The 14,256-nt window shown below is 49.2% G+C and overlaps 1 protein-coding gene across 3 annotated transcripts in view; it reads right to left on the bottom strand.

The window, feature by feature from the left end:
* Positions 1-14,256, bottom strand: part of oga (O-GlcNAcase) — a 74,151-nt gene that overhangs the window by 48,045 nt on the left and 11,850 nt on the right. For all 3 annotated transcript variants that reach the window (XM_072479711.1, XM_072479712.1, XM_072479713.1), the window contains exons 2-3: positions 2,108-2,159; positions 1,500-1,597 (exon numbers count right to left, since the gene is read on the bottom strand). In XM_072479711.1, the coding sequence (XP_072335812.1) occupies positions 1,500-1,597; positions 2,108-2,159 (150 nt within the window). The remainder of the gene's footprint in view (positions 1-1,499; positions 1,598-2,107; positions 2,160-14,256) is intronic.

Genomic DNA, 14,256 nt, shown 5'->3' with positions numbered 1-14,256 from the left:
ACCTCACACCTTTCACAGTAAGCCAAGACACTCAACCTCACTGTTAACTACCCGGTCAATCTTTGTGTCATCCGCAAACTTACTGATCCTACCCTCCAACATAGTCATTTATTTTGTTTATATAAATGACAAATAATAGGGAACCCGGCACTGTGGTACGCCACTGGACACTGGCTTCCAGTCACTAAAGCAGCCGTCTGTCATCACCCTTTCTGTCCTACAGCCAAGCCAATTTGGAATCCATCGTATCAGGTTACCCTGTATCCCATGTGCATTTGTCTTCTTTATAAATCTTCCATGTGGGACCTTGTCAAAGGCGTTGCTGAAATCCATATAAACTATATCAACTATACTACCCTCATCTACACACCTGGTCTCATGCTCAGAAAATTCAATCAAATTTGTTAGACATGACCTCCCTCTGACTATCCCTGATCAGACCTTGCCTCTCCAAGTGGAGGTAGATTCCCTCCTTCAGAATTTTCTCCAATAGTTCCCCTGCCACTGACGTGAGACTCACTGGTCTATAATGCCCTGGCTTATCTCTACAACCTTTCTTAAATAGTGGGACCACATTAGCTGTTCTCCCAGCCTCTGGCACCTCCCCGTGGCCAGAGAGGAATTAAAAATTTGGGTCAGAGTCCTTGCAATCTCCTCCCTTGCCTCCCACAGCAGCCTGGAACACAATTCATCCAGACCTGGAGATTTGTCCACTTTTAAGCCTGCCAACACCTCCAATAACTTGTCACTCCCTTTGTCAATTTTCTCAAGAACCTCACAGTCTGTCTCTCTGAGTTCTGTATCTGCTTCCTCATTTTCTTGGATGAAGCCAACACCCTTCCAATGTCCTCTTGCTTCACCCACGGGTTTTCCTCTTGGTCTCTACTCTTTCCCAGGTTATCCTCTTCCCATTGGCATATTTTTAGAATATCTAGGGATTTTCCCTACTCTTACCAGCCATAGATTTCTTATATCCCCTCTTTGCTCTAATTGCTTTCTCAAGCTCCATCCTGCACTTTCTGGACTCCACTAATACCTCTGCTGATTTGTTCCCCTTCTACTTGCTAAAAGCCTCTTTTCCTTCTCATCAAAACAACCTCAGCATAATTGGTGTCAAATCCAAACCGATTCTAACAGCTGACTGAATAGATGTTTCTACAAGTTCCACAAAGGCAATTTGTTAACACTTAAAAACACACATATTTTAAATATCAATTCTATACAAATCTGCTTTCTAACCTACTCTGCTGGTCAAAGGAAGGCAAACACAGCTGAGACATGTAGTGTGGGAAAGTGAAGCTTAGGTACAAGATCAACCATGAGATTACTGATTGGTGCAGGAGATTGTATGGTCTATTCCTGCTCATTCTTATGCTATATCTTGACTGCTGTTGCTTGGAGCTAGATCTTCAAACTAGACAAAGGGCTTTAATAAAAATAGAAATTCATGTTCAAGATAGTGCCTGACACCTGGGGAGCATCATAACTAAAGCACTCACCTGCTTCTTCAACAGAGTACATCTCCCGCCAGAACATCCTATGTTTGTAATCATCCTTTGGTGCGTACAGATATGTGTTCAATCCCCACCTACGCATTCTGTTGAATAACCAACAATAGATGTATAAATTAAACTGGGCACAAATTGGGATATAATTTGAGAAAGATTTTTTTTAAATCCAAGATATTCAGCAACTTAGAGGGAACATCATGTAGCTATTTGAAAGAGGAAAACAAAAAACTGTAAATTTAGAACACTACAAGCCAAATTTGGAGACCCACAAGAGTGGCACAGGTTCAACAAGCAAAAAGACAAATTTAGGACAAATGTCATGAAGATCTTCACACAATCAATTAATTTCTTGGTAAAGCAGGAGCTAAAAGTCTTGGAATCACCCAGTTAGATAAATGTCCCGAAATTGAACTCGTGCTGCTGGCCTTGTTCTGCATCACAAACCAGCTGTCTAGCCCACTGAGCTAAACGAGTATCAAAAAAAGTCAGGGCTCCTTTCTAACAAATTATGGGATCAAATGACAGCTTATTTAGCTGCAGAGGTTCAGGAACACCCAACTTCAAAACAGAGGCACTTATACTCAAATTCTTCTTACCGTCGGAACAGTTCCTTCCTCTGTTCCATGCTCCAGGGGCGGCCATAAAATCCTAGGGAAAAGCAAAACCACACGTTAAAATATAAAAGAAAACACTTAAAGTAGTCCACCAGACATATCTTATTCATAAAACTGCCCAACAAGCCTTCCGGTGGCAGCCATGAAATGAGCAGTCGCACATTTGGTGGCTCCCACTCAAGGCAATATTTTTGGGTGTTTTCCCCGCCCAAAGGGTGAAGTATTTGACCGGAAGAGGTGCAGGAGTGCCTGTGGAAGGTTTTACTCTTCTGATGGATGGATCCACGAACTAGGAGTGGGGCAAGAAGAAAAGAGTTGCTGGAGCAGGAGAGTCTTCATGGTGCTCCACAGAATAAGATGGGAGAGAGCAAGGGGGCTGCCCTGCCGGCCCAGAGGTCAACGGAGCAGCCAATAGTGTTTCAAAATGCAAAGTTCTGTCAGCAGAGTAAGGATGGCCTGGAAGACCTGGCCAAAGTGATGGAACTGATTAAGTCGGGGATCGAGAGTGGAGCAGAGACTGGAGTTCCACGGCTGGGCAATCCAGAAAGTGAAGGAAGTGGTGGGGGAGCACGAGGAGCACTTGGCCGCGTTGGTGGCCGAAGTGGGGGTGATGCGGGAGACCCAAAAGAGGCTGAAGCAGAAGGTGGAGGATCTGGAAAATCATTCCAGAAGACAAAACCTGAGGATTGTGGGAATGCCCAAAGCCATTGAAGATGCGGAGGCCGGCACGTACGTGGCCAAAATGTTGGAGAAGCAGATGGGAGAGGGGGCCTTTGACCAGCCCCTGGAGGTTGACTGAGTGCACAGGGCGGTGATGAGGGGGCCGCAGGCAGGCGAGCCGCCAAGGGCGATGGTGGTGCAGCTACACCACTTTCTGGATAAGGAGAAGATCCTCCGATGGGAGAGGCAGTGCAGGTGGGAGGAGAACGAGTGTACCAGGGCCTGGGAGCAGAACGGGCAAAGTGGGGGGGGGGGGGGGGGCGGGTCACGGCTATCCTCTTTAAAAGGGGGTGAGATTTGGAGTACAGTACCCGGCCCGGTTCCAGAAGCGGGAGTACTATTTTGGCATGCCAGAAGAGGCAATGGAGTTCATGATGGACAATGGACTGGGAGGAGGAGTGAGAAAATTGAACTTGAGATGTTTGTTTTTTTGAAACATTTTGGATGGCAGGTTTCTGGAGGGCAGGCTTTTCATGGGGAACATCGAGGGGGAGTGTACGTGGGCGGGCTAGTTAACGGGAGTACGTGGGCGGGCTAGTTAACGGGAGTTAAGTGGACGGTTGCCAGGAGGAAGGCATGAGGAATGGTGGGGGGTTGATGTGGCACAGTTGGAAAAGGATTAATGACTATGGACACCCGAGGGTCACATGACGCAGGCTGGCCCATAAAGGGATATGGCTGATCAGCAGGGGAGAGGGGCAAGGAGCCTTCCCGATCAGGCTGGTCAGAGAGAACATGACGGGTCAAATGGTCACGTGTGTTCGCACACCTGAGGAATCTGAAAGCAGACGTGACCTTCCTGCAGGAGATGCACTTAAAAGATAGGGAGGATTTTAATACGATTGTAGAGCCGAGCTTGGACCGGTCGAGCCCGAGGTTGGTGAAGGTGTTGGCAGTGGCAAAGGGAGCTGAAGGGGTTTATGGAGCACATGGGGACTCCTAAATGATCCTCTTATGGACTGACCTCATTTAACACTACACCCCTATATGCTTCACCCGATGCCGGTGTTATGTAGTTACATTGTGTATCTTGTGATGCCCTATTATGTATTTTCTTTTCATGTACTTAATGATCTGTTGAGCTGCTCGCAGAAAAATACTTTTCACTGTACCTCGGTACACGTGACAATAAACACAAATCCAAATCTTCCTTTGTGCCAGGTATGACTCCAACCAGGAGAATTTTCCCCGATTCCCATCGACTCCAGTTTAGCTAGGGCTCCTTGATGCCATACTCAGTCAAATGCTGCCTTGATGTCAAGGGCAGTCACTCTCACCTCTGGAGTTCAGCTCTTTTGTCCATGCTTGAACCAAGGCTGTAATGAGATCAGAAGCTCAGTGATGGGCGCATAGGGATAAAGCAGAGCGGGCAGAGATGGCAAGGCTTGTCGGTGAGATCCTGAGGGTGGATAGGAGGTATTGGGAGGCACCGGAGGCAGGTCTGTTGAAGAGGCAGAGGCTCCAGGTGGAGTTTGGGTTAGTGTCCACGGGAAAGGCGATGGAACAGTTACGGAGGGGCAGTATAGCAGTACGGTGAGAAGGCGAGCAGGATGCTGGCCCACCAGCTGACGGAGCAAGAGGCGACGAGGGAGATTGGTAGAGTAAAGAACGATATGGGTAATAATAATAATAACTTATTGTCACAAGTAGGCTACAATGAAGTTACTGTGAAAAGCCCCTAGTCACCACATTCCTGCGCCTGTTCAGCATTACCAGGCAGCTGTTTAGCCCACTGTGCTAAACAAGCCCTGGAGGGTAGGGCGGTGTCGGGCCCCGAGAGGGTGAATGGCATGCTTGAGGTGTTTCACAGGACGTTATATATGAGTCGGGGGTGTTGTGTGAGGCGTGGGGTGGGGAATGATGAAGGAGAGGAGAGAGCATGCAGCACTTTATGGACAGGATGAAGTTTCCCAAGGTACAGGAGGAGCTGGTTCAGGGATTGGGGGCCCCAATAGAGTTGAGGGAGGTGACGGAGAGCATGGGGGCAATGCAGGTAGGGAAGGATGGGTTTGTGGGGATTTGGGGGGCACTGTTGGCGAGGGCGTATAATGAGGCAAGGTAGAAGAGAAACTCTTCCCTACATTGTCGCAGGCTTCCATCTCCCTGATATTGGAAAAAGGACAAGGATTCAGAGCAGTGTGGTTCGTACCGCCTGACCACATTATTGACAATGGGCAGCAAGCTGTTGCCGAAGATGTTGGCCTCGCGAATAGAGGACTGCATCCCGGGGGCACTAGTTGCAACCAAACGGGTTTTGTGAAAGGGAGGCAGTTGTCAGCAAATGTGAGGAGGATTCTCAATGTAATTATGTTGCCTTCGGAGAGGCAGGAGGTAGAGGCGATGGACACAGAGAAGGCATTTGATCGGGTGGAGTGGGAATATCTGTGGGAGGTGCTGGGGCGGTTTGGGTTCAGGCAGGGGTTTGTGGACTGGATCGGTTGCTGTCCAAGGCACCAGTTGCAAGTGCAGACAAATCGAGTTTGTTCAGGACATTTTGGGCTGCATCAGGGAACGATGCAGGGGTGTCCGCTCTCCCCATTGCTCTTTGCCTTGGCGATAGAGCCGCTGGCAATGGCGCTTAGGGCGTCAGTGAACTGGTGAGGGATTGTGCGAGGTGTTCCCGATTGAGACTAGAGGGCAGGAGGGAGCTGCCATTCAAGGTAGTGCGGTCGAGTTTTAGGTATTTGGGCATCCAGGTGACAGTGCTAGAAGCAGCTGCACAAGCTGAACTTGACTAGGTTGATGGAGCAGATGAAGGGGGACTTTAAGAGGTGGGATGTGCTGCCGCTGTCGGGATGGGTGCAGACAGTGAAAATGGCAGTGCTGCCAAGGTTTCTGTTCAGGTTTCAGAACCTCCCAATCTTCATCCCGAAGGCTTTATAAAGGTCAAAGCACTGATCTCTGGATTTTTTGGGAAGGGCGCGTGCCGAACACGATGAACTATTACTGGGCCGCAAACATTACCTTGGTTAGAAAATGGGTCATGGGAGAGAGGTCATTGTGGGGGCTGATGGTCTTAGCTTTGTGTAGGGGAACCAGTTTAAGGGCTTTGTCGTCAGCGCCTCTGCAGTTCCCGCCAGTCAGGCACTCTGTTAGCCCAGTGGTGGTGTTGGACTTAAGGGTGTGGGGGCAGCATTTGGAATTGGAGGGTATCTGGGCTTGGGCACCAATCTGCGACAACCATAGTTTGCATTGGGGGAGATAGATGTGAGGTTTCGGGAGTAGCGGCAGGCAAGAATTTGTGAAGTTGCAGGACCTGGAGGAAGAGTTTGAGTTGCCCAGGGGGAATGGTTTCAGGTACCTGCTAGCCTGGGATTTTGTCAACGGATGCTGGATGCGGTACTGTCATAGAGTATTTCATAGAATTTACTGTTCAGGAGTCCATCAAGTCTGCACAGGCCCTTAGGAAAGAGCACGCTACTTAAGGCCATGCCTCCACCCTATCCCCATAACCCAGCAACCCCACCTAACCTTTTTTGGACACCAAGGATAATTTATCATCGCCAATCCACCTAACCTGCACATCTTGGGGCTGTAAAACGTCTTACAACACCAGGTTAAAGTCCAACATGTTTGTTTCAAACACTAGCTTTCAGAGCACTACTCCTTCCTCAGGTGAATGAAGAGCTATGTTCCAGAAACATATATATAGACAAATTCAACGTTGCAAGACAATGCTTGGAATGCGAGCATTAGCAGGTGATTAAATCTTTACAGATCCAGAGAAGGGGTAACTCCAGGTTAAAGAGGTGTGAATTGTGTCAAGTCAGGACAGTTAGTAGGATTTCGCAAGCCCAGGCCAGATGGTGGGGGATGAATGTAATGCAACATGAATCCTAGGTCCCGGTTGAGGCCGCACTCATGTGTGCAGTACTTCGCAATAATTTCTGCTCGGCGATTCTGCGTTGTCGCGCGTCCTGAAGGCAGCCTTGGAGAACGTTTACCCGGAGATCAGAAGCTGAATGCCCTTGACTGCTGAAGTGTTCCCCGACTGGAAGGGAACATTCCTGCCTGGTGATTGTCGCGCGATGTCTGTTCATTCGCAGCGTCTGCATGGTCTCGCCAATGTACTACGTTTCGGGACATAATTTCCGGCAGCGTACGAGGTAGACAACGTTGGCCAAGTCGCACGAGTATGTACCGCGTACTTGGTGGGTAGTGTTCTCACGTGTAATGGTGGTATTCATGTTGATGATCTGGCACATCTTGCAGAGATTGCCATGGCAGGGTTGTGTGGTGTCGTGGTCACTGTTCTGAAGGCTGGGTAGTTTGGTGCAAACGATGATTTGTCTGAGGTTGCGCGGTTGTTTGAAGGCAAGTAGTTGGGGTGTGGGGATGACCTTGGCAAGATGTTCATCTTCATCGATGACGTGTTGAAGGCTGCGAAGAAGATGTCGTAGTTTCTCTGCTCCGGGAAAGTACTGGCCGACGAATGGTACTCTATCGGTTGTGTCCCGGAAGGCGGTGCGGTTTTTTGCACCGACTGATTTTGTGGTGCGTTGGAACTGTCGATCGATGAGTCGAGCGCTATATCCCGTTCGTACAAGGGCATCTTTCAACGTCTGTAGATGTCTGTACGCTCCTCCTCGTCTGAGCAGATCCTGTGTATCCGGAGGGCTTGTCCATAGGGGATAGCTTCTTTAATGTGTTTAGGGTGGAAGCTGGAGAAGTGGAGCATCGTGAGGCTATCCGTGGGTTTGCGGTATAGCGAAGTGCTGAGGTGACCATCCTTAATGGAGACGAGTGTGTCCAAGAATGCAACTGACTTTGGAGAATAGTCCATGGTGAGTCTGATGGTGGGATGGAACTTATTGATGTCATTGTGTAGTCATTTCAGTGATTCTTCGCCGTGGGTCCAAAGGAAAAAAACGTCATCGATGTATCTGGTGTATAACGATGGTTGAAGATCCTGTGCGGTGAGGAGGTCTTGTTCAAACTTGTGCATGAAGATGTTGGCGTATTGGGGTGCAAATTTGGTCCCCATGGCTGTTCCGTGCGTCTGGATGAAGAACTTGTTGTCGAAGGTGAAGACGTTGTGATCCAGAATGAAGCGGATGAGTTGCAGAATTGCGTCTGGATATTGGCAGTTGTCGGTGTTGCGTACGGAGGCTGTTGCAGCAATGCCGTCGTCATGGTGGATGCTGGTGTCAAGTGCCAAGATGTCCATTGTGACGAAGAATATTCCTGGTTCAACTAGTCCATGGGTGCTGAGTTTCTGTAGGAAGTCCGTCGTGTCGCGCCAGAAGCTGGGCGTACCTTGTACGATGGGTTTCAAGATGCCCTCGATGTAGCCAGAGAGGTTCTCACACAGGGTCCCATCGCCTGAAATGATAGGACGGCCTGGTGTGTTGGCCTTGTGTATTTTCGGGAGGCAGTAGAGATCTCCAATGCAGGGAGTACGTGGGATGAGAGCACGTAGGGTGCTCTGAAGGTCTGGATCCAAGGTCTTGATCAGTCTGTTGAGTTGGCGGGTGTGTTCCTTGGTCGGATCTGCGGGTAACTGTCTGTAGTGTTCCTGGTTGTTGAGTTGTCGGTATACTTCTTTACAGTAGTCCGTTCTGTTCAATATGACAGTGGCCCCTCCTTTGTCTGCTGGCTTGATGACGATGTTGCGGTTGGCGAGAGCGCGGATGGCTTTGCTTTGTGCTTGAGTGAATGCGACTGATGTGTCTGGCATTAACGCGACTCCTGGCGGCTTGAGCAAACATGTCGAGTCTAGGGCAGCGGCCTTCCGGATAGGGTCCAATTCGACTCTTTCCTCTTCGGTTGCCGCACCACAGATCTCTCGGTCTGCGGTTCCGGTTCATTGGTAGTCTCCTTAGACCAACCGCAACATCGTCATCAAATCAGCAGACAAAGGAGGGGCCACTGTCATACTGAACAGCCATGATGTGGAGATGCCGGCGTTGGACTGGGGTGAGCACAGGTTGAAGTCCAACAGGTTTGTTTCGATGTCACTAGCTTTCGGAGCGGGAGGAAGGAGCAGCGCTCGGAAAGCTAGTGACATCGAAACAAACCTGTTGGACTTTAACCTGGTGTTGTAAGACTTCGTACTATACTGAACAGAACGGACTACTGCAAAGAAGTATACCGACAACTCAACAACCAGGAACACTACAGACCGTTACCCGCAGGTCCGACCAAGGAACACATCCGGCAACTCAACACACTGATTAAGACCTTGGATCCAAACCTTGAGAGCACCCTACATGCTCTCATCCCACGTATCGCCGGCACTGGAGATCTCTACTGCCTCCCGAAAATATACAAGGCCAACACACCAGGCCGCCCTATCGTTTCAGGCAATGGGACCCTTGTGTGAGAACCTCTCTGGCTACAACGAGGGCATCTTGAAACCCATCGTACAAGGTACGCTCAGCTTCTGTCGCGACACGACGGACTTCCTACAGAAACTCAGCACCCATGGACCAGTTGAACCAGGAATATTCCTCGTCACAATGGACGTCTCGGCACTCTACACCAGCATCTCCCATGACGACGGCATTGCTGCAACAGCCTCAGTACTCAACACCGACAACTGCCAATCTCCAGACACAATTCTGCAACTCATCCGCTCCATTCTGGATCACAGAATTCTTCACCTTCGACAACAAGTTCTTCATCCAGACGCACGGAACATCCATGGGGACCAAATTCGCTCCCCAATACGCCAACATCTTCATGCACAAGTTTGAACAAGACCTCCTCACCGCACAGGACCTTCAACCATCGTTATACACCAGATACATCGATGACATTTTTTTCCTTTGGACCCACGGCGAAGAATCACTGAAACGACTACACGATGACATCAATAAGTTCCATCCCACCATGGAATACTCTCCAAAATCAGTTGCATTCTTGGACACACTCGTCTCCATCAAGGACGGTCACCTCAGAGCATCACATTACCGCAAGCCCACGGATAGCCTCACGATGCTCCACTTCTCCAGCTTCCACCCTAAACACATTAAAGACGACATCCCCTATGGACAAGTCCTCCGTATACACAGGATCTGTTCAGACGAGGAGGAGCGTAACAGACATCTAGACGCTGAAAGATGCCCTCGTACGAACGGGATATGGCGCTCGACTCATAGATCGACAGTTCCAACGCGCCACAGCAAAAAAACGCACCGACCTCCTCAGAAGACGACCACGGGACACAACCGACAGAGTACCCTTCGTCATTCAGTATTTTCCTGGAGCGGAGAAACTACATCTTCTTCGCAGCCTTCATCGATGAAGATGAACATCTTGCCAAGCTCATCCCACTACCTGCCTTCAAATAACCGCGCACCTCAGACAAATCATCGTTTGCACCAAACTACCCAGCCTTCAGAACAGTGACCACGACACCACACAACCCTGCCATGGCAATCTCTGCAAGACGTGCCAGATCATCGACATGGATACCACCATTACACGTGAAAACACCACCCACCAAGTACATACTCGTGCAACTCGGACAACTTTGTCTACCTCATACGCTGCAGGAAAGGATGTCCCGAAGCGTGGTACATTGGCGAGACCATGCAGACGCTGCAACAACGAATGAACGGACATCGCGCGACAATCACCAGGCAGGAATGTTCCCTTCCAGTCGGGGAACACATCAGCAGTCAAGGGCATTCAGCTTCTGATCTCCGGGTAAGCGTTCTCAAAGGCTGCCATCAGGATGCGCGACAACGCAGAATCGCCGAGCAGAAACTTATAGCCAAGTTCCGCACACGAGTGCGGCCTCAACCGGGACCTGGAATTCATGTTGCATTACATTCATCCCCCACCATCTGGCCTGGGATTGCGAAATCCTACTAACTGTCCTGGCTTGACACAATTCACACCTCTTTAACCTGGAGTTACCCCATCTCTGGATCTGTAAAGATTTAATCACCTGCTAATGCTCGCATTCTAAGCATTGTCTTGCATCTTTGAATTTGTCTATATATGTTTCTGGAACATAGCTCTTCATTCACCTGAGGAAGGAGTAGTGCTCCGAAAGCTAGTGTTTGAAACAGACATGTTGGACTTTAACCTGGTGTTGCAAGGCTTCTTACTGTGCTCATCCAAGTCCGACGCCTGCATCTCCACATCATCATAAAACACGGAACATTACAGCGCAGTACAAGCCCTTCGGCCTTCGATGTTGCGCCGACCTGTAAAACCACTCTGAAGCCCATCTACACTATTCCCTTATCGTCCATATGTCTATCCAATGGCCATTTGAATGCCCTTAGTGTTGGCGAGTCCACTACTGTTGCGGGCAGGGCATTCCACACCCTTACTACTCGGAGTAAAGTACCTACCTCTGACATCTGTCTTATATCTATCTCCCCTCAATTTAAAGCTATGTCCTGTCGTGCTAGACATCACCATCCGAGGAAAAAGGCTCTCATTGTCCACCCTATCCAATCCTCTGATCATCTTGTATGCCTCAATTAAGTCACCTCTTAACCTTCTTCTCTCGAACGAAAACAGCCTCAAGTCCCTCAGCCTTTCTCCATAAGATCTTCCCTCCATACCAGGCAACATTCTGGTAAATCTCTTATACACCCTTTCCAATGCTTCCACGTCCTTCCTGTAATGCGGCGACCAGAATTGCATACAATACTCCAAATGCGGCCACACCAGCTGCAACATGACCTCATGGCTCCGAAACCCAATCTACCAATAAAAGCTAACACACCGTACGCCTTCTTTTTTTTTTATAAATGTTTTATTGAAATTTTTTTCCCAAACAACAATTTTTCCCCTCTTACAAAGCAAACGCAACAATAACAATACAGAAATTTTAAACAATACACAAGTAACAAAACCCCTTTATCTTTGACCTAAACTAACCCCCCCCCCCCCCCTGGGTTGCTGCTGCTGGTCATCTGTCTTCCCTCTAACGTTCCCCTAGGTAGTCGAGAAATGGCTGCCACTGCCTGGTGAACCCTTGAGCCGATCCTCTCAGGGCAAACTTTATCTGCTCCAGTTTAATGAACCCCGCCATATCATTTACCCAGGCCTCCAGTCCGGGGGGTTTCGCCTCCTTCCACATGAGTAGGATCCTGCGCCGGGCTACTAGGGATGCAAAGGCCACAACGTCGGCCTCTTTCGCCTCCTGCACTCCCGGCTCTTCCGCAACTCCAAATAGAGCTAACCCCCAGCCTGGTTTGACCCGGGCCTTCACCACCCGCGAAATCACTCCCGTCACTCCCTTCCAATACCCTTCCAGTGCCGGGCATGCCCAAAACATATGTGCGTGGTTTGCCGGGCTCCCGCCACACCTCCCACATTTGTCCTCCACTCCAAAGAACCTGCTCAATCTTGCTCCCGTTATGTGTGCTCTATGTAGCACCTTAAATTGAATCAGGCTAAGCCTGGCGCATGAGGAAGAGGAATTTACCCTGCTTAGGGCATCAGCCCACATACCCTCCTCTATCTCCTCCCCTAGTTCTTCTTCCCACTTTCCTTTTAGTTCGCCCACCGACTCCTCCCCCTCTTCCCTCATCTCTCGGTAAATCTCTGACACCTTGCCCTCTCCGACCCACACCCCTGAAAGCACCCTGTCCTGTATCCCCTGTGTCGGGAGCAACGGAAATTCCCTCACCCGTTGTCTAGTAAATGCCCTCACCTGCATATATCTCAAGAAATTTCCCCGGGGCAACTTATACTTTTCCTCCAATGCTCCCAAGCTCGCAAAAGTCCCATCTATAAATAAATCTCCCACCCTCCTAATTCCCAACTGGAACCAGCTCTGAAATCCTCCATCCATTCTTCCTGGGGCGAACCTATGGTTGTTCCTGATTGGGGACCCCACCAGGGCTCCCCGCACCCCTCTCTGTCGCCTCCACTGTCCCCAGATATTCAATGTTGCCGCCACCACCGGGTTCGTGGTAAACTTTTTAGGTGAGATCGGTAGCGGCGCCGTAACCAGCGCCTCTAAACTCGTCCCTTTACAGGACTTTCTCTCCAGTCTTTCCCACGCCGCTCCCTCACCCTCCATCATCCATTTACGTATCATTGCCACATTGACGGCCCAATAGTAATCGTCCAAGTTCGGTAGTGCCAATCCTCCTCTGTCCCTACGACGCTGAAGGAACCCCCTCCTTACTCTCGGAACTTTCCCTGCCCACACGAAGCTCATGATGCTACCGTACGCCTTCTTAACAACCCTCTCAACCTGGGTGGCAACTTTCAGGGATCTATGTACATGGACACCGAGATCTCTCTGCTCATCCACACTGCCAAGAATCTTACCATTAGCCCAGTACTCTGTCTTCCTGTTATTCCTTCCAAAATGAATCACCTCACACTTTTCTGCATTAAACTCCATTTGCCACTTCTCAGCCCAGCGCTGCAGCTTATCTACATCCCTCTGTAACTTGTAACATCCTTCCGCACTGTCCACAACCCCATCGACTTTAGTGTCGTCTGCAAATTTACTCACCCATCCTTCTACGCCCTCCTCCAGGTCATTTATAAAAATGACAAACAGCAGTGGCCCCAAAACAGATCCTTGTGGTACACCACTAGTAACTGGACTCCAGCCTGAACATTTCCCATCAACCACCACCCTTTGTCTTCTTCCAGCTAGCCAATTTCTGATCCAAACTGCTAAATCACCCGGAATCCCATGCCTCCGTATTTTCTGCACTAGCCTACCGTGGGGAACCTTATCAAACGCTTTACTGAGATCCATATACACCACATCAACTGCTTTACCCTTATCCACCTGTTTGGTCACCTTCTCAAAGAACTCAATAAGGTTTGTAAGGCACGACCTACCCTTCACAATACAGTGTTCACTATCTCTAATCAAATTATTCCTTTACAGATGATTATGCATCCTATCTCTTTTAAACCTTTCCAAGATTTTGCCCACAACAGAAGTAAGGCTCACTGGTCTATAGTTACCGGGGTTGTCTCTCCTCCTCTTCTTAAACAAGGGGACAACATTTGCTATCCTCCAGTCTTCTGGCACTATTCCTGCAGTCAAAGATAACTTAAAGATCAAAGCCAAAGGCTCAGCAATCTCCTCCCTAGTTTCCCAGCGAATCCTAGGATAAATCCCATCCGGCCCAGGGGACTTATCTATTTTCACATTTTCCAAAATTGCTAACACCTCCTCCTTATGAACCTCAAGCCCTTCTAGTCTAGTAGCCTGAATCTCAGTATTCTCCTCGACTACATTGTCTTTTTCCTGTGTGAATACTGGCGCAAAATATTCATTCAGCACCTCTCCTATCTCCTCGGACTCCAAGCACAACTTCCCACTACTGTCCTTGACTGGCCCTACTTTTACCCTAGTCATTCGTTTATTCCTGACATACCTGTAGAAAGCTTTAGGGTTATCTTGATCCTACCTGCCAAAGACATCTCATGTCCCCTCCTGGCTCTTCTTAGCTCTCTTTAGGCCTTTCCTA

The sequence above is a fragment of the Scyliorhinus torazame genome, chromosome 16 (genome assembly GCF_047496885.1).
Source record: "Scyliorhinus torazame isolate Kashiwa2021f chromosome 16, sScyTor2.1, whole genome shotgun sequence".
NCBI classification, from domain to species: Eukaryota; Metazoa; Chordata; class Chondrichthyes; order Carcharhiniformes; family Scyliorhinidae; genus Scyliorhinus; species Scyliorhinus torazame.
This window is presented reverse-complemented; position numbering and strand designations above follow the sequence as displayed.